Source organism: Naumovozyma castellii, chromosome 2 (assembly GCF_000237345.1).
Source record: "Naumovozyma castellii chromosome 2, complete genome".
Classification (NCBI taxonomy): domain Eukaryota; kingdom Fungi; phylum Ascomycota; class Saccharomycetes; order Saccharomycetales; family Saccharomycetaceae; genus Naumovozyma; species Naumovozyma castellii.
This window is the reverse complement of record NC_016492.1, coordinates 1453153-1477433: the sequence shown is the minus strand read 5'-3', so window position 1 is coordinate 1477433 and position 24281 is coordinate 1453153. Positions and strand designations below refer to the sequence as shown.

General features: G+C 37.1%; 12 protein-coding genes across 12 annotated transcripts; 6 read left to right on the top strand and 6 right to left on the bottom strand.

Moving 5' to 3' along the window:
- Nucleotides 1-97: 97 nt before the first annotated feature.
- Nucleotides 98-928, bottom strand: GMH1 (Gmh1p; the record flags this gene model as incomplete). The annotated part of the gene is made up of 1 exon (XM_003675186.1): nt 98-928. One exon carries the CDS (start codon nt 926-928, stop codon nt 98-100), a length of 831 nt encoding a protein of 276 aa, XP_003675234.1.
- A 407-nt stretch (nt 929-1335) lies between these two features.
- SET3 (histone-binding protein SET3) lies at nt 1336-3648 on the top strand (the record flags this gene model as incomplete). The annotated part of the gene is made up of 1 exon (XM_003675185.1): nt 1336-3648. One exon carries the CDS (start codon nt 1336-1338, stop codon nt 3646-3648), a length of 2313 nt encoding a protein of 770 aa, XP_003675233.1.
- A 253-nt stretch (nt 3649-3901) lies between these two features.
- On the top strand, nt 3902-5455 carry RQT4 (Rqt4p; the record flags this gene model as incomplete). The annotated part of the gene is made up of 1 exon (XM_003675184.1): nt 3902-5455. The coding sequence occupies one exon, from the start codon at nt 3902-3904 to the stop codon at nt 5453-5455; it is 1554 nt and encodes a 517-aa protein (XP_003675232.1).
- A 133-nt stretch (nt 5456-5588) lies between these two features.
- Nucleotides 5589-7835, bottom strand: DBP7 (putative ATP-dependent RNA helicase; the record flags this gene model as incomplete). Its single annotated transcript, XM_003675183.1, has 1 exon — nt 5589-7835. The coding sequence occupies one exon, from the start codon at nt 7833-7835 to the stop codon at nt 5589-5591; it is 2247 nt and encodes a 748-aa protein (XP_003675231.1).
- A 240-nt stretch (nt 7836-8075) lies between these two features.
- On the top strand, nt 8076-8855 carry RPC37 (DNA-directed RNA polymerase III subunit C37; the record flags this gene model as incomplete). Its single annotated transcript, XM_003675182.1, has 1 exon — nt 8076-8855. The coding sequence occupies one exon, from the start codon at nt 8076-8078 to the stop codon at nt 8853-8855; it is 780 nt and encodes a 259-aa protein (XP_003675230.1).
- Nucleotides 8856-8939: 84 nt separating this feature from the next.
- Nucleotides 8940-9953, bottom strand: GCN3 (translation initiation factor eIF2B subunit alpha; the record flags this gene model as incomplete). The annotated part of the gene is made up of 1 exon (XM_003675181.1): nt 8940-9953. One exon carries the CDS (start codon nt 9951-9953, stop codon nt 8940-8942), a length of 1014 nt encoding a protein of 337 aa, XP_003675229.1.
- A 163-nt stretch (nt 9954-10116) lies between these two features.
- On the bottom strand, nt 10117-12138 carry GSH1 (glutamate--cysteine ligase; the record flags this gene model as incomplete). Its single annotated transcript, XM_003675180.1, has 1 exon — nt 10117-12138. One exon carries the CDS (start codon nt 12136-12138, stop codon nt 10117-10119), a length of 2022 nt encoding a protein of 673 aa, XP_003675228.1.
- A 1234-nt stretch (nt 12139-13372) lies between these two features.
- On the top strand, nt 13373-15691 carry BCH2 (Bch2p; the record flags this gene model as incomplete). Its single annotated transcript, XM_003675179.1, has 1 exon — nt 13373-15691. One exon carries the CDS (start codon nt 13373-13375, stop codon nt 15689-15691), a length of 2319 nt encoding a protein of 772 aa, XP_003675227.1.
- Nucleotides 15692-16240: 549 nt separating this feature from the next.
- SAP190 (Sap190p) lies at nt 16241-19279 on the top strand (the record flags this gene model as incomplete). The annotated part of the gene is made up of 1 exon (XM_003675178.1): nt 16241-19279. The coding sequence occupies one exon, from the start codon at nt 16241-16243 to the stop codon at nt 19277-19279; it is 3039 nt and encodes a 1012-aa protein (XP_003675226.1).
- A 172-nt stretch (nt 19280-19451) lies between these two features.
- On the top strand, nt 19452-20372 carry NTR2 (Ntr2p; the record flags this gene model as incomplete). The annotated part of the gene is made up of 1 exon (XM_003675177.1): nt 19452-20372. One exon carries the CDS (start codon nt 19452-19454, stop codon nt 20370-20372), a length of 921 nt encoding a protein of 306 aa, XP_003675225.1.
- Nucleotides 20373-20613: 241 nt separating this feature from the next.
- ALY1 (Aly1p) lies at nt 20614-23502 on the bottom strand (the record flags this gene model as incomplete). Its single annotated transcript, XM_003675176.1, has 1 exon — nt 20614-23502. One exon carries the CDS (start codon nt 23500-23502, stop codon nt 20614-20616), a length of 2889 nt encoding a protein of 962 aa, XP_003675224.1.
- A 310-nt stretch (nt 23503-23812) lies between these two features.
- On the bottom strand, nt 23813-24265 carry VPS51 (Vps51p; the record flags this gene model as incomplete). The annotated part of the gene is made up of 1 exon (XM_003675175.1): nt 23813-24265. One exon carries the CDS (start codon nt 24263-24265, stop codon nt 23813-23815), a length of 453 nt encoding a protein of 150 aa, XP_003675223.1.
- Between the last annotated feature and the right edge of the window lie 16 nt (nt 24266-24281).

Here is a 24281-nt window from a genome sequence, read left to right as displayed (position 1 = left end):
TATAATTACTGTTAATAGCAATATTGTTTTGAATATACGCATTATTTTAAAATTCTACAAAGTGAAGAAACAATACTTCTGGTACAAATGAATCTATTCATTTCGAGTAATTATAGAAACTTAACCATGCAGACAAATCGATCCCAACCAAACTTATAACGTACAATACAGTCATTGTTAAAGTGGGAAACAATATAAAATTAATATTTTTAAGAAATGGCAATTGAGTGTATCCATAAAATGTGAGAATGAAATAATGACCAATGGCAAAACAGTATAACGAATTTCCGACAATCAAACCAATCCAGTTATGTAAATTAATGACAGGAAGCAACAGGAATTGAACCAGGTACAACAGGACCCAGATTATCAAGAATGCATTACAATGAACATCAAAACAATAGGCCCATTCCACATTATTATAACCCAATGTTGTCTTAAATTTGAAAAATGGTCTATTTAAGATGATCCAAAATGCAGTTGTTATCAAGAAACCCACCAGGAAGAAATCCACGAATATCATGTTAAATAGTAGTTTTAGAAACCCACCAAATGTATCACCATAAGCAATGGACCAAGCGATGGACGCGATAGAGAGCAATAATACCTGTAAGATAAAGAAAGAGGGATCGTCTCTAGCCCATTGATTTTTCGTTTGGTGTTGATAATAGAAAGAACGGAATGCCTTTCGCGGTTGTGTTATTAAATGAATCATTTCCCAAATTGCTGTCTCAAAATCCAAATTCTTGGGTGATTTGAAGAGCCTTTTGAGAACAGGTGGTAGAGATGCACTGGTAGAGTAGGAACTTCTGAAGGTTGACGATCCTGCTATGCTTCCCGCTCTAGAGCTACCGTTCGTCGTCGATGCTGAGGTTCTTCTATTCTGAGATGGATCCAGGTCCTGCGATGTCATGGGTAAGGAGGACATTTCCTTGTATAGATGCTTGGTTAGGATGATGAGTCTTGTGTCTGTTCTGTTCAATGAATCGTTTTATTTTGTTGTTGGAATTGTCGAACTTAATTAAAGTAACTTGCCGTTCGAACCTTACAAGCGGCATTGATATATAGGCTCATTACAGAAACTTGCTTATTGAAGAGCTAGTATAAACTCTAAATTAATATTAAGAATTGCTACTCTATTTGTACATTAATACGAACCTGTATATTTTTGTTTTAATGGCACAGACCTATAACTGAACATTCATCGCAAAACTATCAACGCTATAACCAAAATTCCAATTTGGAAAAACAATTAAGTAATGTCAACTTCTTATATAACAAACACGACAGTAGAGGATTCTTAAGGCCACCTAACCCCTATATCCAAAGGAGAGAATGAGTCCAACTGAATCACCTACAAAACAACCGTCCACCGAACGATCGTTATTCGACGATGCCTCTACATTGTTGATGTTTTCCAAGAGTCAACCGCAAACTCAAATTCCTCCAGTAGAGGATGCAACAAATCAACAGGCAATAGATCCTGCTGCTTCTGCTGCAGCTGTGACTTTGGCAGCAGCTGCAAATCTTACTTCACCATCAACTCAATCACAGTATCAAGAAGAAGAACCCAAAGTGGAAGATATTAAATTTGAAGCTACAACAACCCCAACCAAGAGGAAAGGTAAGAAGAAAAAGAAGAAGTGGCCAGTGGATGATTCTTATATTGTGGATCCAGATGCTGGCATCATTACTTGTCTTTGTGATTTTGATGATGACGATGGGTTTACTATTCAATGTGACCACTGTAACAGATGGCAACATGCCGTATGTTTTGGTATCAAGGATATAGATTCAGCTCCTGAAAACCATCTTTGTAACGTGTGTCAGCCAAGAGATGATTTGAATGTGGAAGTCGCAAGAAGAAGGCAATTGCGTCAACGCTCTTTGCTAACTGTACAAAATATTTCTCCTGAAAATGTTGCTGATATTGGGAAAAGAAGAAAGAGAAGGAATGATAAAGATGAATATAACATTGAAAGACCACAGCAGAAAAGACAAAATTCTAGACATGATAATATTGAACAAGATGGACCCGGGAAGGGCCAACAAGGGGGAAATGAAGTACCTAATATACCAACACCAGATCTTGTAGTGCGAAGAAAGGAGCATTTTTTGACCGCAAAGGAAGCATATGGTGCTAGTTTTCTTCCTATTGATACATACAGAATGAAGAATGAGACAGTGGCGTTATTTTTAGATAAACATAAAAATGATGCATTTATAACGATTATTGAAGATTTTGCACCCTTAGATATCGAAGTGAAACCATACGCAGATTTTAATTATTCAAGAACTTTTCCAGGTTTTCCAAAATTAGGGACTTTCTTACCAGAGGGCTGCAATGAAAGTGCTCTGATACAAGAATTTCTTGGCGAATTGAATTTCAAGGAAGACTATTTAGATGACCCAAGGAATATGTATAGGATATGGGGAACCGTAAAAAGCAAGGTCGTCTTTCATCCAAATTGGCCACTTTGTATTGATGCCAGATCCTGTGGTAATCTGGCGAGATATATTCGAAGATGCTGTAATCCAAATGTAGGACTATCCACTGTGAAAATAAAAGAAACAAACGAGATAAAGTTTGTTTTAAAAGCTTTGCGTGATATCAACCCAGGTGAAGAACTACATCTTTCCTGGCATTGGGATAAGAAGCACCCAATAAGGAAATTAATAGAAGATGATGAAACCTTCGATACTTTAAGTGAAGAAGAGAAGTTTTTATTGATTAATTCCGTCGATTCTATACTAAGTTCATGTGACTGTGGATGTACAAACAATGGAAATTTAAATAATAAAGATTGTCATATTTTGAAAGTGAAGAAGGCTATTCAACCATTGGTGAAATCTGTAAAACAAAAAATGAACAATCGATACAAGCTAAATGCCGTTTTGGATGAATTAGATCACAGAAGGGCAAGACCAAAACCTATTTTGGAACGATTATTGAATCAATCATTTAAGAACAGATCAACGAATAGACAGGAAATAATCTCAAAAATTCTAAATAATATGAATCCGCAAGATAAAGGGTACCATCTTTTAAGTTCTACATACGGTAGCATATTGCCAATAACTGATCTTAGTGCCACCAATCGTAGAAAATCAGAAGGTTTGGTTGTTGCAAATACTCACCAACCATTTAAGGTGTCCGTATTAAAAAACAAAAGTATTTTAAGGACTGATTCAAGGAAGGGGGCTAAGAATACTAAAATAAAGGCCCTAAAAAAGCCTTCCTATTTTGATGAAACAATGATAACAGATTTGGATAAACTGTTAACCCCAATTGAATTAATTGTTCCTCAATCACTTCAGCGGGGAGTAACATTAGAATCTCAATCTGTAGGGCTGGGATTGAACCAAAGTCATAACCCTGAAGAAATTGAGAAGTTGAACAAGATTCAGGACGTCGATCTTTTATCAGGAATGAAACCTTCGGAGAATGTGATAGAAGATACAAAATATGATATTTCAAGGGTTTCATCTTCGCCTAAAATACTTGCATCTAGTCGTCCTTCATCTGCTGGTGGTATTAATACTTCTGAAAATACCGAATATAAGGAAGCAGTCTCTAATACAGTACCTACGGCACATCTAAAGAAGAAGTTAAGTTTTGCTGACTATAGGAAAAAATTACAGAAATAGTATATAACTTAGTTTCTTTGTAACATTACAACTTACGATCTTTATGATTTAGATATAAAAGCCAGTCGATAATCGATTAAGTAAATCCATTCGAAGCTCTCTTTAAAGATGTGATATATCAAATCATATTACGTAAGCCGTATACTTATATTTTCAGTGATAGTTTCTGAGAAAGTGGTCTATATCTTCGTTTGCAACACTTTCAGAGTAATGAAGATAAGTAGGCTTTAGAATATCCATTTAACTGACTACAATGACCAAAACCCAAGCAATTCAATATGCGCTAACAAAAGTTCCAGAGATCCTGCCGTTGGAACAAGATGATGTAAAGCAACTCTGTGAAAATATTATAAGCTCCAGCCACAACCCTGAAGCGATTGCACAGGGATTCTTAGATATTCTGGGTCACGATGACTTGTCCTTTGAATTTGTCATGAAATTCAATGAGCTGTTGGGTGAGACTGAAAAGCCAGTGTCTCCATCAGTCAATGAAGCAATTTCTGAACAAATTAGCAATCCTCCTTCTAGGACAACCTCTAAGACAAACCTGCGGAATGAAAGGAAAAAAACGACAAATTTAAAACCAGCTAACGGTCAATTAGTGTCAGATGTAATAAAAGAACCTTCCAGAGCGAAACAATCCAAACAACCGAGCAAACAATCAAAATCAACGAAATCAAAAACCGTCCAATCTCTACAAGAAATTGATGATGCCGTAAGATTCTTGGAGTTGGACGAAAAAAATGTATCATCTTCAGGGAAGTATATCTGTAATTGTCAAGGGTTGAGACATCCAATATTCGATATTGCTCCCAACTGTTTATCCTGTGGAAAAATAATTTGCATTAAAGAGGGTCTTCATTTGAATAATTGTTCGTTTTGTGGTACTGAGCTGATTCCGATTGAAGAAAGAGTGAAATTGATACAAGTATTGAAAGATGAAAAGGAGCAATTGAATGAAGAAACGGAAGCAAGAAAGACTCAACAGAAACAAGCTTCTAGAAAGCCAGTAAAAACCTACAAGATATCTTCCGGGATGGGCAAGAACTTATTTACTGAACAAGATAAATTGTTTGATTTTATAGAAAGAAAGAAGGAAAGAGAACGGAAACTTCAGGAAGTCCTAAAGGATAAGGAACGACATGAAGAGGAAATCCGGAAAGCAGATGCTAACAAACTAGAAGAGGAAAACAAAGACAAAGATTTGATAGCTGCACAAGACCGTTTAGAAAAACTATTACATTTTCAGGATACCTCGGCGGAACGTACAAAAATTATTGATAATGCAAGCGATTTTAGTATGTCCGATGAAGCAGGTCTATGGGGTTCCGCACGAGAAAGGGCCCTAATGCTAAAGAAGCAACAAAGAAACTTAAGGAAGTGGGAGAAGTTAGAGAATGAAAGGAATGGTAAACGTGATAAGTATGTCGTTAGCATGGACATTGGCCCCAATGGTAAGGTTACTATGAAGGAGGTTTCAAAAGATAAAGGAAACGTTTTTGCTGGATCTGATGACGAATTAGATGAGATAAGTGATGAAGAAGATGCAGAGGACTTACGCGCCATTAAGAACCTGAAGAAGGAAATAACCGAAAATAAGGAGTTGGAGACTTCTGAGTTGCAATCCAGTACTTGGGATTACGAAAAAGACCAAAAGAAGTTCCAGCGTCTTAAGTATGTTGGCAAACCCTCATCTCCAGATTCTGAGAAAGACGAAGAACCACCAACTAGCGAATGGAAATCAAGAGTACAGATATCTGCTGATGATAAAAATGCATTAGAGGAAAATATTCTTGCAGTTTTGTAGTATTTGCATTAAAAGGAGCAAATTATATTATTTGTCATCTATTCTAGTTATGTTTCCAAACATCTTTTAGAAGATTAATATACATTTTTTCTATAGATAAATACGAATGTTAAAAGATCGTTAAATATGCAATTTAATAATTGAATTCACTGGCACTTTGATGAACTGCTTTACGAGCCATACGTATCAATTTCATTTTTGGGTCCTCCTTTTTGTTTCTCTTACGCTCATCGTTTTCCTCTAGCTGTTGCTTACTTCCGAGAGCACCCATGCTCTTAGGTTTCTCTCTTAAACCAAAACTTTTTGCTAAATGCCCAAGATGTAAACATCTCACGTTAAAAAATTTCTTTTCCTGCGAAATATGGGTCGCATAAGCCCTAACATGACTCGTGTAACCTCTCATTGCCACGTTTTTGAAAGATGAATCTTCAAGAAGACGTCTTTCCACATTTAGATGCCATGTAGTAGCATTTGTGTCCCATTCTAGATTCTCATCTTTATCCTTCTTTCTTCTCTTTTCTGCATCTTCCTTAGTTCTATCATTTCTTCCAACTCTGATATCACTGAAAGCAGGTTTTAATAAATCCTCATCGAATTTCAGTAATTCCCAACCCATTGGATGATATTGCTTAATATAGTCCATGTAACCTTCTTCTTCACCTGGAAGCAAAAACAGCAAACTTTCACCGTGTTTCCCAGCACGAGCGGTACGACCAATTCTATGAAGATGATCTTCTGCAGCAAATGGTGGGTCCAATTCTATAACAGTACTCACGGTTAAATCCAACCCTCTACTGGCAACATCGGTACAGAACATGATCAAATGCTTCCCTTTTGTTGCTTCGTTATCGGTTGCAAAATGTTTCAGCGTTTGAGTTCTCATTTGTTGTGATAGAGAACCGTGTAATTTATAACAGATAACCTTAGGGGCTGAAGATGGGTCAAAACATGGTAATATGGTATTTCCTTTTGTCAGGACTCTCACACTGTCACCAACTAGATTCCTGTGATGAGAATCGTTAGACGAAAACACTTCAAAATGAAATTCAACATTATCTGAACATGACAAAAAGACCATTGTCCTTGTTGTTTCTTCAGAACTTTGAACTTTTTTAGTGATATTGTTCAATTCTGCGGCTAAGGTTACCAACCTTAATTTTGGAGGAACAATTGTGATTTGTTGCAATAGTTGATCTGGCACAGCCGTCATGGTTTTATTATCTTTCTCACCCTTTTTACCGTTGCTGATCAATTTATAGTTCTGTAGAGCAATATCACCCAGCTTTGTTACACCACCTTTCACAGTAGCACTACAAAGAACGTTAATAATACGAGAAGGAAGTTTAGGAAATTTTTGAGTGTTAATTGGGATCTCATGAATAATCTTTAAAATATCGTTAATCGTTTGCTCAAATCCTAATTCCATTAATTTATCTCCTTCATCCAACACTAAGTATCTTAATGAATTACCCATTTGATCACGGATTACTTTAGTATTTTCTAGATGATCTAATATACGACCAGGTGTACCGATGATAAAGTTACAACCTTTACGCAATCTTGCTTTTTCTGACTTCTTACGTTCACCACCAATCAACAAACAAGGTACTAAGTAGTGACAACAGTTGGCTAACATTGAAGCTACTGAGTAAATTTGTGAAGCCAATTCACGTGTAGGTGCAACTATTAATGCAAAAGCACCTGATTTACGGTCTATATGTGCATCCATGTTTAAAATGGATGTTAATATTGGAAGCAGATAGGCTAAGGTCTTACCTGAACCTGTTTGTGCATGAATGAACAAATCATTATTATTTCTGGGGCTTGCAATTAAAGTGGGAATTACTAATTTCTGAATACTGGTCGGTTTCTTGATACGCATTTTTTCGTCTAAATGTGTCAATAATGGATCTTTTATACCTAATGCTTCAAACGTATCCTCTTGCAATGGGGCATTTGATGGATTAATTTCGACATCATTATCATGCTTATTAGTGTTGATAGCTGTGGCAATTTCTCTATTCGAAGTAAAAAGAGAAGAGACAATCTCTGCACTGGGTAAATTCTGTACCTGTTTCTGAGCCAGTTTACTATCAATTTCTCTAGTTTTCCTATTTGTCATACTAGTGGAGTTATTAGATGCATGTGCCCCTTTAGTCTTTTTGGTACTCTTTTCTCCTCTTGTTTCAGATTCTTCAGTAGAATCTTGATGTTGACGTTTCTTGTTAGGTTTCTTACCATCCATCATCATTTGCAACTTTCTTCTGTCCTTCCATCTTCCACCTGTAATTTTCTTAGAATTAGATGAGGATTGGGAGGCATTATCATCCCCTGTGCTAAAATTTAAAAGCATCCCATCATCATTATCATTACTGCTCATATTTGCCGTAATAATATTGGTTTAATGTTGTGAGTCTTAAGATATTTAAGCTATTGTAACAATAATAAGTATTATAGGATGAAGATGCGATGAGCTTAAATTTTTCAATACTTGAAAATTTTCCGATTTTGCCATGTAAAAAATCGTTTCTAAAAGGATTCGATTTAATGATAAATAAAATATCAAAACTAAAGTCACGAATAAGATTGGAACGTATATTTTAATTTCAATAAGATAGCAATGATAAGTGACAGCAAATTATTTGTTTCAGAGGAAGAGGATGCTAATGTAGAATCATTTGAGAATATGGATATCGATATGGGAACTGACGAAAGAAGGCCTGTTTCTGATAATGATAATGATGACGATGAAGATCCTGTTATCCAAGAATTTCCTTTGAATCTTGCTGGGACTTCCGAAAACTTACATATATTCCAGTTTGCCAACAAGGCTAAACTGATAGGAAAGAAAGCTGCCGAACATCCTTTCATCGCCGCTGCCAGATACAAGAATAAATCAGCACTTTGGGAATTAGATATTCCATTAGACGAAAACTCGTTCTTTAATAAAGACAAATCTGAAGGATCATGGGATAAGGCCAATATTCAAACATTGAAAGGGGTTGGTGTCAAAAATGACGGACAATATGTTGCATTTGTTGCTAACGGCGAAGTGTATATGGCTCCTGTGAAGACAGTGGCTCAATTAAGACCCTTCTTTAAATATATAGACTCCGCAGCTCAAGAAAGGAGACAGGAAGAATACAAGCAAAATGCGAACCCTCAAAGTCAAAGGGCCCAAGTTGTTACAATGTCCGTAAAAAGTGTAAGTGATCAAGCAAACAATCGATTAACTGGTTCTTTGCTGGCACATAAGATCGCTGATGAGGAGGATGCCACTGAATTGGAATGGATTGAAAGTACGTTTGAACAATATAAAGAAGGAATAATGACAGAATCGAAAGAAGCCATATTGAAACCACTGGACAAAGATGAAGATTACTTGTCGAAGTTACTTTGATCGAGAGGCCATAAAATAGAGACATTATGCTTTTTTATAATAATTAAGTTACATAGAGTTTTTATATTTAATTTTGCATTAGGGTTAATCATACCACATCTTAATCAATTCCTCTGAAACTGCACTTGGCGTTAAAACACCCAAATCCGTTATCAATGCTGTAATATATTCTTGAGCAGTATAATCGATCGTTGGGCCACGTAGAACGTCTTGGGAATTATCTTTACGGCGTGAGAAATCTAAGGATTCACCAGTCATTGGTAAGTCGTCTGATGATAAAGGGAACATACGCACAAACTTATGACTTTCTGTAACAACGTAGAATGGTTTTCTAGCATTTTGAGCAAGAACACCAACAGAATAAGTACCAACCAGATTTATGATACCACCACTTTCTGCCACACCTTCGGCACCAACAAAGACTTTATCTACTTTATCGATGACAGTTCCCACTGCACTATCCACAACCATAGTTACAGGTATTCCTTTTTCCTCTAATAAAGAATATAACTGTCTCCCCTGTTGAGTGGGTCTCGATTCAGTCACGACACATCTGAATCTAATTAAGTTTTTGGCGGCATGATTTAATAACGAAAAGACAGCTCTGGAGAATCCATGAACCAAGATAATATCATCATCAGATATGAAATCAACACCAATCTTGGCAATCTTATCACGAGATCTCTTTGCTCTGGAAACGAAAAGCTGACCATTTTCTATAAGATGCTGTTTACAACTTTCCCAATCACCGTAAAGATGTAAATTTCTCAAGACGAATCTCATGAAGATATCACACCCTGCTCTCAAAGAGACGGAGTTTGGAATGGTCTCAATCAGTTCGGCGGTAGAATTCTTTATCGTAGTGATCATTTCAGCTGCCGTTTCTGGATTTTTCACTCTTAACAATGTGACCAAGGATTCGATTGCAGCGATTGGCATAGTCATTTCGGCATCCTCTTCCAAAAACTTTAGATACGTCTCCGTAATGTTAAAATCTGTCATTGTTGCAACTTTTTTGGATGATATATTATGTCTATAGAGCCGGTAACTGATCTTGTCTCTTAAACTGGTTTGCGATGTCAAATCTTTCTTGCACATATTTTTTTCCACTCTTGAAGTGAAGATATCCAACTACGCGTTGTAGAATTTTCCACCATAGTAAGCATCAAAATATGTTATTTAAGATAACACATTGTAGAATGATGTTAATGTTTTTAGACATATATAGTTAGGTGTGAATATACATTTATTAAATATGAGTCTATTTCTCGAATGAAAGTTTACTGTGTATGAGATAGTTTGTGATATCATCACCAAACAAATCTGTCATATCATTATTCGAGTTATCCAAATTCGTGATTCTCTCACATGCCATGATCAAATCGTAATTGATGGATTTAGAAACTCTAGAATCGTGTCTATAATCTTTGTGATTCATTATGAAATTACGGATGTATTTGGCGATGGATGGTATCTTACCCGATGTTCTATCAGAGATTAATTTTAAATAGTAATAAGTTCTCAAGTGTTTGGAAGAATTTTTTAGTTCTTTCCAATCCTTGGAAACAAATCCCTTGTGTCTTAATATTGGATTAATGAATTTATTGAATATACCATTTTCCATACTGTGGAAAATTTCATTAATGGAATGCATAGAAGTGTTAAAATCTGAAGATTCAAAAGAATTCTTCCAGTAAAAGTGTTCATTTAAGATAGCGTCTGTATGATGAGCAGTATGCATATTATCCCAAACTTGTGACATTGGTATATATGCGTTAATTCTATCAGGGAACGTTAATAAATATTCCACGATTAAGTAAAGCATTGTTGAGTATGCGGCATTTTCGAAATCGGTCAATTGTACTTCTAAGGGTCTAAACTCGACTCTCCAACCAGGAACTCTCTTATTACTTGGTACAGCTTCTTGAGTTGGAGGTTTAAAACGTAAAGTTTGCCAATTTGTACTTTGCAAATTTTCGAAATGATTCGTGGACGTCTTATTATCCTGGTCAATACTTTCCTCAAAGACAGATATAGGGTCTCTAATGTATAAATGTGCGAAATGCTTAGCTAAATCATAATCAAGAGGAGCCTTATCGTTTTCCAACAATGTTTTCAATACCTTTTCATTAATGGGTACATCAGTATCATTCAAAGTTCTATTGAAAAATTCGTTACCACCTAAATATAAATCCACCGTACTGTATCTTGATTTAGGAATTCTTTGCACGGATTTCTTAGCATCTTCAGAAAGACCACCCATTCCATCTTTATTATACTTGGGTAATATTGGTTCCGTGTTACGTTCCCATGGAGTACGACAATCCACAGCACCTGAGATGACGTTCCAACGAACATCTTGGTCAGCTAACCAACCTTTAAAAGCTGGTGCTGCTGCAGATGCAGCCAACATAATGGGGGCGAAATTAACCAAACTGTCATACACATAACGTGCCAAATTAATATTTGGAGCTTGGAAAGTGACTTGTAAACAAGAGGACCCCATCCCGAACCCCATCGCATCCAAATAAATAAAACCTGGTTTAGTAGCCTTGAGAGATTCCTTATCCTCTGGAACAAACCAATCACGTTCATAGACAGTATCATCTGTCTCCGGAGTGAATTGATCCTTAAACATGGGGATGTTCATACAAACTTTTTCACCTCTTCTGATTCTAATGTTAGCGGTCAAAGTGGGGAATCTTACATGTCTGTTAATGACTTCATCGGGCAAATATAAAGATCTTGATGCTGAATTCTTATGATCCCAAGGATTTTCAATATTCAAGAAATCTGATCTCCCCATTCTGGGGAAAGTAGTCAAACTGATGGGAACCAAATTTTTCCTTTGTAAAAGCAAACCTTCCTCTTCAGCGAATTGATTCAATCTAAACTTGGCCAAATCTCTTCTCTTCTTCATATTAAACTCGACATACTCATCGACGTATCCGTCATAGGGACTTGCCGGAGTTGCCTCCAACATAAATCTCCCATACTCCGGATGATAAAGGACATCATTAGCCACGCAAAGGGGATAATCGACCTCAGCGAACCTATCCAGAATGAAATCGTGAGTGACATCAAGCATGACGTTCTTGTTATTATGGTCCACTTCGAGCATCATATATTCGATTTCATCGCCCCATAATAGAGGATCATTATCTCTCTTGGCGGCGGCCTGGAAGACGTACAGCAGTTGTTCTATACCTTGTTTTCGGATATGGTTGTTGTATTTACGAGATTCGGTCCATGGTAGCGGTGTTCCGGCGGCAAGTAGACCCATCTCTTTTGTTGGTTGATTGATCAATTAATTATTTAGTTAATTAATTGGGTGAGTGTTATTTCAGAGAGGACTGTTGTTGCCTTTTAATGATGTGTTACTATGGAAGTTCACGTCAGATGAACCCTGCGATGCGATTGGAAGGGACCGGAGAGAGGAGTGGTGGCTATTATATAAGTTGCAGCCAGGATGAGGGATCAAATAAAGTTTGACGTGTAGTCAATGGATGCCCTTCGCTATGGGTCCATAATAGGATGATAGTTATTCATATTGTGCCAAATGGGATGGAGAATTCAGGTGAAATTTCAAAATTTTTCATTTTTTTTCGCGCCGTCCATCCACAGTCTTTGTCTTTCTTAGTCAGCAGAAAGACGCCACAGTTTGCGCGCGAGTTTCGAACGGCTTATGTAATACACGAGTCGATATTCTTGGTTTTTCTCTTGCTAATCGTTGCAATTGAGTCCTGCTGTCTGATGTAGTATATATCTATGAAAGTTATAAGATTGAGAAAATGGGGTTCTTACACACCCACACCTTCCACAATAAGGGAATGCCAAAGAGCAGGACTTGGAATGGTGTCTGCTTCCCATTTATCGATGGACTTTCTTGGCTATAAATGCTTCTTTTGTTTTCAACTCCGGTCGGGTAGCGGAATTTTTGACATATGCTGACTGCAAAAATTCCAGAAAGAGAGATGGGCGCCAAAGGAACAACATAGAGGGAAAGGAAAACAACTTCAAGGTGTGTTAGATTCTGATGTCAGCACCACTATTTTAAAAAAACAAAGTCAACAATCTAATAACCGCCACTGGTCCTCAAGTTTTAAAATATACAATTCTGTTATAACAGTAGGGTATTATATATGAATTTGGGTCCATTAGTACTAATGACTGCTTCTTTAACAAGCAATCCTTGAAGACTTATTTAGTGCTATGAACTAATTGAACTGACACATAGTGATAAAACGTCTATCCGATGTTTTTCAGCTTTAACAAACAGTTTTCACATCACCAGTAATCAGCTCTCGATACTATTCTCTGACATTAAACCCAATAGACTAAAGGACATAGTCAAGCACAACTGTAACGAGAAAAGGCCTTTTATATTATCTATACAAACATTTTCAAGTATATTTTAAAGTCACGCTAAATCCGCGGATTTAAGCACGAAGTTGAGGCGACAGTCTTGAAATTATTTCAATACACTGTGGACAAAATGTTCATGGACTAGGTGCTTCATGGCGAACAATGACCACAGCACACCGCCATTCATGTACCTATTCAAGGGCCTCTACCCCAGGAGGCACTCCCAGACAACTCCAGATAAGAGTACCAGTACTCTTGCCTCCGCTTCCACGCCCAAATTGACCAGAAGTCGAAGCAATACTCGTCATGCGGAAATCATTGAGGACTTCCCCCGAATCATTGAACAAAAGTACAACTCGTCAGTGGAATCCCGGTCACAATGCCTCCATAGTCAATTACAAAGGGACAGAATAGACATCGGACCTGCGGATTTGGTTCACATTACATTGTCGGACCCATACCATAACACGCCACTAGGTCAATACTTCCATCTCACAGGATTGGATTGCTCCAATGATACAAACCCATTGGCATTCCTCCGCTTGATTACTTCATCTTTGAGTACCCAGTTCGATAACGTTGTATATTGTTCGTACAATTTGTTCGCGAAACAGGACGTGAGAATCCATTTCGAATCCATGGATGTGTATCAAGTGAGCGTCTTGGACTTCCAGGGGACAACATGGCCCCCAGAAAGAGTTGCCTTGACGGAACAAGTGTGGGATGAACTGTTTGTGAGCGCAATGATAAGGTCTGTGCTTTATAATTGGGATAAGGAGAGACAAGTGGCTGGGTTGGTGCAATTACCATTGATGAGAAATAATTTGCAAAGAATCGTGAAGCTGGTGTGCCAATTTGTACCCAGGTTTGCTGAATCAGGATGGGATAATTGTCAATCCGTGTATTTGACCATATTAGATAATTATTTGATTGTGGCCCTCTTGCAATTGTTGAAGGTTTCTGGGAGGGAGATTGTGCAGTATACTTTGGATTACTTGATGGAGTTGGCATCGATCGAGGAGACCTCGAATGATGATGCGATGTATTATAAAATTGTAAGGATCGCCATTATGGATCAGACGGAGGAGATGGACGTGGAAATGATACGGGATATCAATGAATTGTTGATACCGTTACTCACTAAGATAAATGATAGTGGTAGTAATCGAGATGCCCGCGGTGATCGTCAACGATCGTTACAATTAATTAATTCTGTTGCTGTCCTATTGAATTTCCAGGCGAAATTTCTAATTAACCAACGTGATTATGAAAAGGCATTAGCTGTTTCCTCCATGTCCACGAGTCTTTCATCAGACACTTTCAATTCCTGGTATTATTTATCATTGTCCTATATCTCACTGGGTCGATTTGATAAGGCATTATACGCGATCAACTCCATGCCATTTTTACCAGAAATAGATTCCATCAAATTGACACAACAAGCTAGTATGGATGGTGGTCATTATGTTAGACCCAAAGGGATGAACACATTCCAGTTAGAAGCCGTTGAATTCGATAATTTAACAAGAGCTTTGAAAAATTTAGACATTGATACTTTGAAAAGCATCATATTTGGGAGAGTAGTTATGCCCAATAGATCCAAACGTGGATGCATTGGAGAATTATGGAGTCAATCGTGTTTACAAGTGGGCCCCATTTTTGGTCCACAGAGTGATAATTTAATGGATTTCGTGTCAGATGCAGAAGTCTCCTCTATTACTGATAAGAACTTATTGAGGAGAAGTTTGATTACTAGAGAATATAGTTGGTCTCATAAACAGATTTACGGATTATTGATGATGATCAGTGAATCTTTGGGATGGAATACTCTCATTGAACTACGAGCCGATATTTTTGTCATGGAAAAAGAGTATGCAAGCATTGAAAGGGAAACTATCCTAAATAAAGGAATCTTGCCAGCCCACGTGAGAACAAAAAGGCTTTGTCAAAGATGGTTAGATCAAATATTTTTAGACATTTACGAAGATTTAACGATATCTAGTACTTTGGCTGCAGCAACCGCGGATGAAAATGCTAACAACAAGGAATCCATGAAATATACTGGACTGGAATGGGAACTGCTAGGTTTGGCAATGATGAGGATTTGGAAATGGGAAGATGCCCTGGCATGTTTAAGAACAAGCATGGCAGCAAGATTCGATATTATAAGTTGTACAAATCTTTTGACTTTGTACTTAAATCAACATGCATCTGGAATATCCGTCATTGATTCCGATCTGGTGATAGAACTCATTGTAAAGAAGGTCTCTTATGAATCGAGATTTTACGATACCTTTCAATTATTCAACCTGAATGTATTATTTTCTCTTGCTGATGATATGGGCCTTTCCATGCTCAAGGGAAAGATCATGATTCTACCCTTCCTGGAACCTGGAATACGGACAATGATAGATAACATGCTAGAATGGGTAGAAGAGAAGTTATCCATACCGCATGGTACCATCACATAATAGCATAGCATTATATATATATATATTTATATAATCAATTGTAACATTATAACGTTAATTCAACAACGACGACTAGAGTTTACCCGGTAGTCCGCGTTGAAAAAAATGACCGTAATCGCACTAACATATTTGCCTAGGCTTCAATGGTAGATCCTTAAACTCCCAGAAACGAGCCCATCTTTCATCTATTGACAGCTAAACTATACTAAATATACCATCGTGAGTATATAGGGGAAAGTGAGACTCACAATTTTTACCATTGCTTTTAACTGCTACCAAGACTGAATCCCAACTATATATTTGTCGACAAATTCATATTTTTTGTTCCCCACGATTATTACAAGAAATTTCAACAGATATTGCTGTTTGTAAAGTTGTTCCATTAATATTAATACCTTGTACACTAATAAATTTCTACTGTTTTTCTAAGAAGATTGTATTATAGTTGCGTTTGAAATTATTTTGTCATTGAACCTTCCTCTAGAAAATTCGAAGAGGAATTTAAAGGCTAATTAGAAATTAAACTCCCCACAAATTATAAAAATTAACATGTCAGGTTCATTTTGGAAATTTGGACAAGACTATTCCATGGAATCTCCCATTTCCAAAATATTAAATAGAGCATTCATAAAGATAAAGGATAACAATTTTAATATCGAAAAGGATGAACCAAAAGATATAGATATGACAAGTGACAAAGACTCCCAAAGGGAGGAAAAAGGAAAGTTGTCAGTACCGGAAACGGAACTTGAAGTACCAACAGATGAAACAGAATACGAGAAATTCAAACCAAACCTTGATGTGTTAGATGACTTATTGGATGATGATGAGCTATATACCGAATTGATGTGTTCCAATTCTAAATTGTTGATGTTTCTAAAATATCCAGAAACATTATCGAAATTAGTTGATTATGTGACAAAGGAACCCATCTTAACTGAGAGTTTGATTGAAGAACCAGATATAACTGAAGAATTAGCTGAAAGAACAATTATAGTTGATGCAGATGAAAATACCCTGGAAGAACCCCTAGATAGAGATGTTGAAGAAATTACAGATAATGCATCAGACGTATCACAGGAAACAAGCTGTACAGTTCCTCCTGAAACTGAAGAACAGATTGAATCTCGAAGGGCAAGAATTGCTGCAGATATCCTCGCAGCTGATGTCTGGCCCATATCTTCGGCGCTAATGGAAAACGAAGAATTGCTAACCAGGCTTTGGTCTGTATTGGATCATCCTGCTCCTCTGTCGATTGCAGCCTCCTCATACTTCATGAAGATTAATGAAAGATTACTAGACATGGATATCAATAACATGCTACAGTTTATTTTAAACCGAAAAACATTAGTTGATAGATTCATAACACATGTGGATAATCCATCTCTAATGGATTTCTTACTAAAAGTTATTTCTACCGACAAACCTGATGCTCCAACAGGAGTCATAAATCAATTAAAGGAACAAGATTTGATACCTAAATTGTTAGATCATTTGGACATGACATACTCGGCATCTACGCAATCAGCCGTCGGGGATTTCATAAAAGCTTTTGTAACACTAAGTGCTAACTCTAATAATGAAATTGCCTCTGGTATTGGTCCTAATGAATTGACAAGACAGTTGGTCTCTTCAGAGATGATGGAAAAACTTATAAAAACTATGTTAAATGGTGGTACTTCTTTAAGTAATGGTGTTGGAATAATCATTGAATTAATTCGTAAAAATAATTCTGATTATGATTTTGTTCAGGTTATCTATACTTCATTGGCAACACATCCGCCAACAGATAGAGATCCAATTCATTTGACTTATTTGGTTAAACTATTTGCGAAATATATGCCAGACTTCGAGAAATTGTTAAGTGGTAATAAACTACCGCTTCTGAAAACACCATTCGGTGAAATTGAACCCTTAGGATTTGAGAAATTTAAGATTTGTGAATTGATCGCTGAATTGCTACATTGCTCTAATATGACATTACTAAATGAACCCAATGGAGAGGCAATCGTAACTGAACGTGATCTTGAAAGAGTAAAGATGTTTTCCCAAGAAGAAGATAATGACATGAATGGTACGGCAGATTTACAAGAAGAAATCGAAGAGAATTCAGTTGCTGAGAAATCATCAAATGGGGGAGAAGTTACAGAAAAATTGAACAAATTAAAAATTGAACCCGAACAAATTATTTCTGAAACAAATGAAGAGATTGAAACTGAGCATGAAGACAATGACACCGATCCTGTCAATACTAATGATGAGTTAGACGTTGCTAATGGAGAAGTTGAAACAGCTGAAATCTATGATGAAACGTTGTCAGATTCGGAGGCTACCGAAGCATTATTACGTGAAAATCCAATTCCTGGTGACCAATTGAAAATTTCTCTTCGAGAAACAGGTATTATAAGAACAATTTTGGAAATGTTTTTTCACTTTGAATGGAACAACTTTTTACATAATGTTGTCTTTGATATTGTTCAGCAGATATTTAATGGTCCACTAAGGACAACCTATAATAGGTTCTTGTTAGGTGATCTATTGACAGGCTCCGAGATTATTCATCTGGTGTTGGATGGTGATAAGAAATGTGCGGCACAGCAAGAAAAACATGGTTTACGTATTGGTTATATGGGCCATTTGATGCTAATAGCAGAAGAAATTGCCAAATTTATCGAATATATTGAAGAAATGAAGATATCGTTTTCGAATCCAGCAATACAAGAGTGTCTTAATGAACCCCAATGGAGAGAATATATGGCTACGATATTAGCTGATACAAGAGTCAAATACAATACTGTCTTGGGTGATTTTGTCAGTGAAGATGGGTCCGGAGATCTTATACACAACGCTGATTTAGACATTATTGATACTGATGCTATGAAAGACGACGAAGATAGTTATATGAACGAATACGATAGTAGAGATAATGTCAATGACGAAAACACCTACCAAACTTTTGACGAAAACGAAAATGCAGATGAGGATGATGGCTATGCTGAATATAGTGATGGGCATAATTCTGATGATTTGCAATATTCCCCGGAAAGAAACCAACAAACAGATAAGATTCAATCCAATGAAGGATATCCTGAGCATGGAGATAAATTCACCTCGTATATGTCACACCATCTTGGTGGAAATTTTAATGATACCGTTGGTAAGGGGAATAATATGAATAATACGCAAGAATCGGCGGAAGGAGACGGTGAAGGCTGGAGTTCGCGTGATGCTGAACATAACATGGCACATAACCTAGCTAAGCATGAAGATATTCACGCTCAATTCAAAATGGAAGATATTCATGATGACGAAGATTACACTGACCCTAGTGATGATGGCCAATCATATGCTAAGCCTGGCCATCCGCTATATAGTGGTTTTATACCGTCAAGGAAGGATTCTAATGGAGTTCAATTAATTTCGAATTCTCAACTAAGTGATGAAGAGGAGAGTAGTGATGATAGTTCGTCCGATTTGAATGATGACGAAGAAGATGAAGATGGCAATATTGGCTCTGATGATTATAATGATGGTAGCGAGTATTCTTTGCAAAGAACACGCAGCAAAGAATTCACCTTCATGAGTTGATATAATATAGACTATGTTTTATTTAGTACTGTACAATAATTATTTTAAGCATTTTCCACAATTATACATTAAGACGCGTATTATTGAAAACTGAATCAGCCTCTTCCTTATTAACATTTGGCAAACTCGATGAGAAGAAAAAGGCCAAACATTGGAATATACAATACTTGAGATGTCATTTAAAAAGAGAAATAAGCTTAAAGTCCCCACATCGGCCATTGGACAAAATAACTTGCCTATCACAAAGAACATTACACCATCCCTCAATCTCTCATTTGATGATGAAGAGAATGATGAAGAAGAAATATTGCCATTAACGTTTCAAAGGAAAGGGAAGAATGCCTCTTCAATCAAACTTCCGAAGGAGATAGGAGTTGAAAATAATCCCACTACCTACGATAACATCTATTCATCCAAGAATGAAAATAAGAAGAGCGAGGTACGAATTTTAAATATGGATGATGAAGAGTTAATGGAATTAGACGACCAAAATGCATCAGATAATGAAAGTTCAGAAGTGCCAACTCAAAAGGAGATTGATGAAATAAAAAAGAGGAGGGAGAAGTTGAGACTAAGGAATCTTAAACCCAAGGGAAATGATCAAATTAGTGAAAGAGCGTATGTAAAATTGTTGGATAAAGAAGATAAGATTGACTTGATGGATACGATAACTAAAAACGGTGGTCTTAAAAAAGCCAATGAGAAGGACAACATCAGTGATGGGGAATTAGAAGAATTTGAAGATGACATGTTGGAATTAACAGAATCTCAAGCTCAGAAACAGAGGAATAAGAAAAGAGAATTGATAGAGGACGCCATAGCCTCAACTGCCCAACATACTGGAGATTATGAAAAACATATATTGAGTTCAAATTTGAATATAGACCTTGAAATAGCTTCTGAGATGCCTAAACTTCCTACCCTTTTTGCAAGCGACGAAGATGATACAGATGAAAATGCATTAGCAACTGAAATGTCAAAATTACAATTTGAGAGGAAGAAAATAACTTTGCAGGTTGAAAACCTAAAGAAACAACAAACTTTGTATTTGGAGCAACAGCAAAAGTTACTTAAAAAACTTACAGAGTGGTAAGAAAGAGCTAGTATCGAATTATTAGGTAGCTTTGTGTCCTCCATAATCTGGAATTATGGGAAACTTGAAATTTAAAAACAGAATATCGTTGATGTAGGCTTTACATGAGTACTATCTTTAGATGTCAAAAAATTATAGAATTAGAGGTGGTATTAATTTAATTAAATAATAATATAAAAATTGTTTTTGTTACTTTTTTGAATATTCATAAATCGTTCGTCATTAGGTGGATTGTGGTTGATTAAATGCTACTATGGAAAGTTTCTTTAAAATCATCAATAATTTGGGAATTTGTATTAAGGCTTGCTGTGTATCGAGGGCTTCCAGGAGGAGATAGGATGGGTCCATCTGACAAGTTTTGCAGTGGATGCCATGCCACAGAATTTGGGTCATAAAGCGCTGTTATGTCAACTGATGTATCCGTAGGTTGTTCGGCCAAATTTGTCACTGAATCTAACGATTGGTATCCACCTTCATCCATGGAATGGTCTTGCCTAGTTTCGGAATGAAGTAATGGTTCCATATACGCTGGATCTCTCGATAGTATTTGATTTGTAGTACTATCAAGGGAAGATCGCGGGCTGCGACCAATAATGGAGCTATGTTGCGATGACATGGATTCCAATTGCGTATTTGCACTGTCCCCACTTAATACTTGAGACAAATCACTAAACATTTGGTTATTATTTCTTACCGTTGATGGGAGAGCCATCGGAAGACTATTGTTACGTCTCTTAGCATACGTCTCCGTATTCGGTATTCCATTCCTTAATGAATTCAAAATGGGTCCTTGTGAACTGACAGATTTGCGATTTGAGTGTAATCTGGGATTAGAATCAAATTGATAGCCTGATGCCATATCAGCATCTTCATTATCTTCCTGTGTATTTTCATTGTTGGAAGGCACGGACTGATTGCTATAATCCCTAGCCACTGTCGGTATTCTTCTCATAGAGCCTGAAACGGAATCTGAGTTGGAAGGTACTAATGATCTGTTCAGTTCAAACTCAGGGATAGTCATAGATGAATTAGAAGAAGCAGTAGTTTCATTACTATTATTGTTGTTGTTATTGCTGGTGCTTGTTGCCTCCGCATATGTTGGAGGGTCAGATAATGTATGAGTTGACCGTGTAGGTGTCACAGATGTGAATGGTGGTGGAACTTCATCATTACTACTATCTGTCATGTGTTTCATTCTTGGAGAAGATATGGGAGATAAGGGCATGGCTTGTGAATAAGTTAACTCCCTATTTAAATTTGCTGGCTTGTAAATATTTGCCTTTAATTTTGGTGAATTTAATACAGTTAGCTTATTATTATTTGGATTATCCTGTGGACCATGTCTGGGACTTAGAAATCCAGACGGTATTGGGAACTTAACATCCATAGTTTGTACATTGGGGGACAACATTGGAGACAGTATGATATCTTTGGGGAAAAAAATATTTGAATTATGATATAAATTAACATCTTCATTATTAACGTTCCCAAAATTAATGGTTCTGTCCGAACTTGCACGTGTTAAATCCATTTTATCTGCCACATCATTTGTGGCATAACTGGGTAATAAAGTGTTTGCATGCGAGCATAGTTTATTCAGGACATGAATTGGCGAATCAATATTAACTTCAAAATGTCTTCTCACACCATCAATGACTTGTGACAATCTCAAGCATAAATTGATCCAATGATTAGATTGAATGTTTTCAAACCCGGTATCTGGATGTAATCTTTCACCATTTTCCAATTTAGAGGGAATAAACACTTGATATTCGAAATTCTTGTTTACCAAGTCACCATTTGTAGGGTCCACTAATAAATTACCCAAATATTTGGCTTTGGGTGTCTTCATATTGGGTGGCATGGAATCTAATATGGGCCCATTATGTTCGGCCAATAGGAATTTCCGTGTAGGTTCCATTCTATGAACTTGCTTATGTCTACAATAATATTCCATTGATTCAGTCAAATAAATCCTTATTCTATGTAAAGTGACTTTATCCAATGGAGTCAGTTGGAATGCAATGGGTAAGAATGCATCTAGGACGATATCTTTGGATGCAACGACGATATCATAATGTAATTGATCCTTCCAATCTTTTGAAATAGCGATCGGTTCAGTTTCTTCCACTGAATCTGTGGATGGCATTCTTACCAATTTGACGTTATGCTTAGCGGTGATATTGGATTTGAATACACCATATCTCTCTACAGTGGCTAATAATTGATAATTGACGAATCCAAAATGCGAACGTAACGATTCTGGGTATGATTGTGGTATAGGTTGTTCGAAAGTGTAAATGTAGTCCCCTGGCTCGAAGATGAAAACATCACTTGTGTTGATAAGCCCTGGTCCAGGTGATGTGGCTCCCGTACCACCACCAACTCCAAATAGATCAGATATAAATGATGATTTGGCGATAGGAGGTGAGTGTACCTTAGGATTTGAGTCATTTATAGGGTTCATTTTGGGACTGGACATGGGGGATATACTATTTAAACTCAAAGCATCGATCTTATCGTTATCTTCTAGTATCTTATCAAACCCTCTCGTGGTAGGAGAAGCGGATAGACTAAATGTGGAGATCAAGTCATTTGAGTTTGGTGACAACGGAGTATTCTTTGTTGATCTCGCTGGGGATTGATTATGGTTATGATGATGGTGATGTTTACTTGACGTACTAGGGGCCTTGTACATGGATGCACAACTCTCTCTCAGTAGATATCCATTGGGATCCTTGGATTTTAACGTTGGTTTTCCCTTTTTATTATCGACGGAGTGATAGAATGGCCAAGTATGATTGACGACATCGTTAATCTCTACATATTCGTCTTTCTTTGGTGGTATTCCCTCAGGCCATTCCGTCCTAGTGTAACCCCTCAAGTTCAAAGTAATCTTCTTGATCTTGCTGGGCTTTAATACTCTAACAATAAGAGAACCTCTCAGCATACTTGGTGGTTTCCCCTCCCAGGCAGTTGGTTCAAACCCTTGGAGAAAGACGACCGGTTCCGCCAATTGTATAAAAAGACGTATAGAGCCTGTTTGTGCCAGTGGAGTAGCATCCTCAGAGACGTCTATAGGCTGTTCTGTGGGGAATATGGGTGAGAATACAGGTTTAAGTTCAGACATAAATTCATAAAGGGGGTCGTGAGCAGCGGATGTGTTGTAGCGTGTCTCTTGTTGTTGATGATGGGGACACACAGGATATTGTGCAATATATTGCTAATAGCAGTACTTGGTATGCTCTAGTTTGCTTTTGAGCAAAAAGGAGTTGATAAGTGTCTATATGTTCATGTTAATTGAAGATTTCGAAAACAGGCGCGGTCCCTATCATCTCATGTCATGTTATCTTATTGTATGTTATAACACGATGTTATATATAATGGACGGTATATATACTTATATACATATATTGGACGGTTAGAGCATTGTATATGTCTCAGAACTCATCCCTCAGCAGATCCACACACTGCTTCAACTGGGCCACCTCGTCGGATTTGGCGTGTCGGACCTCTTTGAGCAGGTCGTTCACCTTGATCAGGTCGTAGTAGTTCTCGTAGATGGTGTTCTTGATGGTGTTGTTGGTCTCTGTCTCCTTGCTCAGCAGTTTATTGTGGATCTGGATCAGTTCCTTGAACGTGAGAGATGAAACTGGTTTATCCTCCATCGGTGTCGCTACTACAGTAGGTTCTGGTGTATCTACAGTGGATGGTATCCTCTGCTGTGATTTCTGCTCTTGTTCTTGCCCTTCTTTCGTTTCTCCATTTATCTCTGGTTCTGGTTCTGGTTCTGTTCCCTCCTCCAGTTTATAATACTCCTTCAATAACAATCGTCTGTCCTTGTTTAAACGGTTCACCCGCAGTGATTTCTTATGACTTATCTGCTCAGCCATAATGTATGATTCTTCT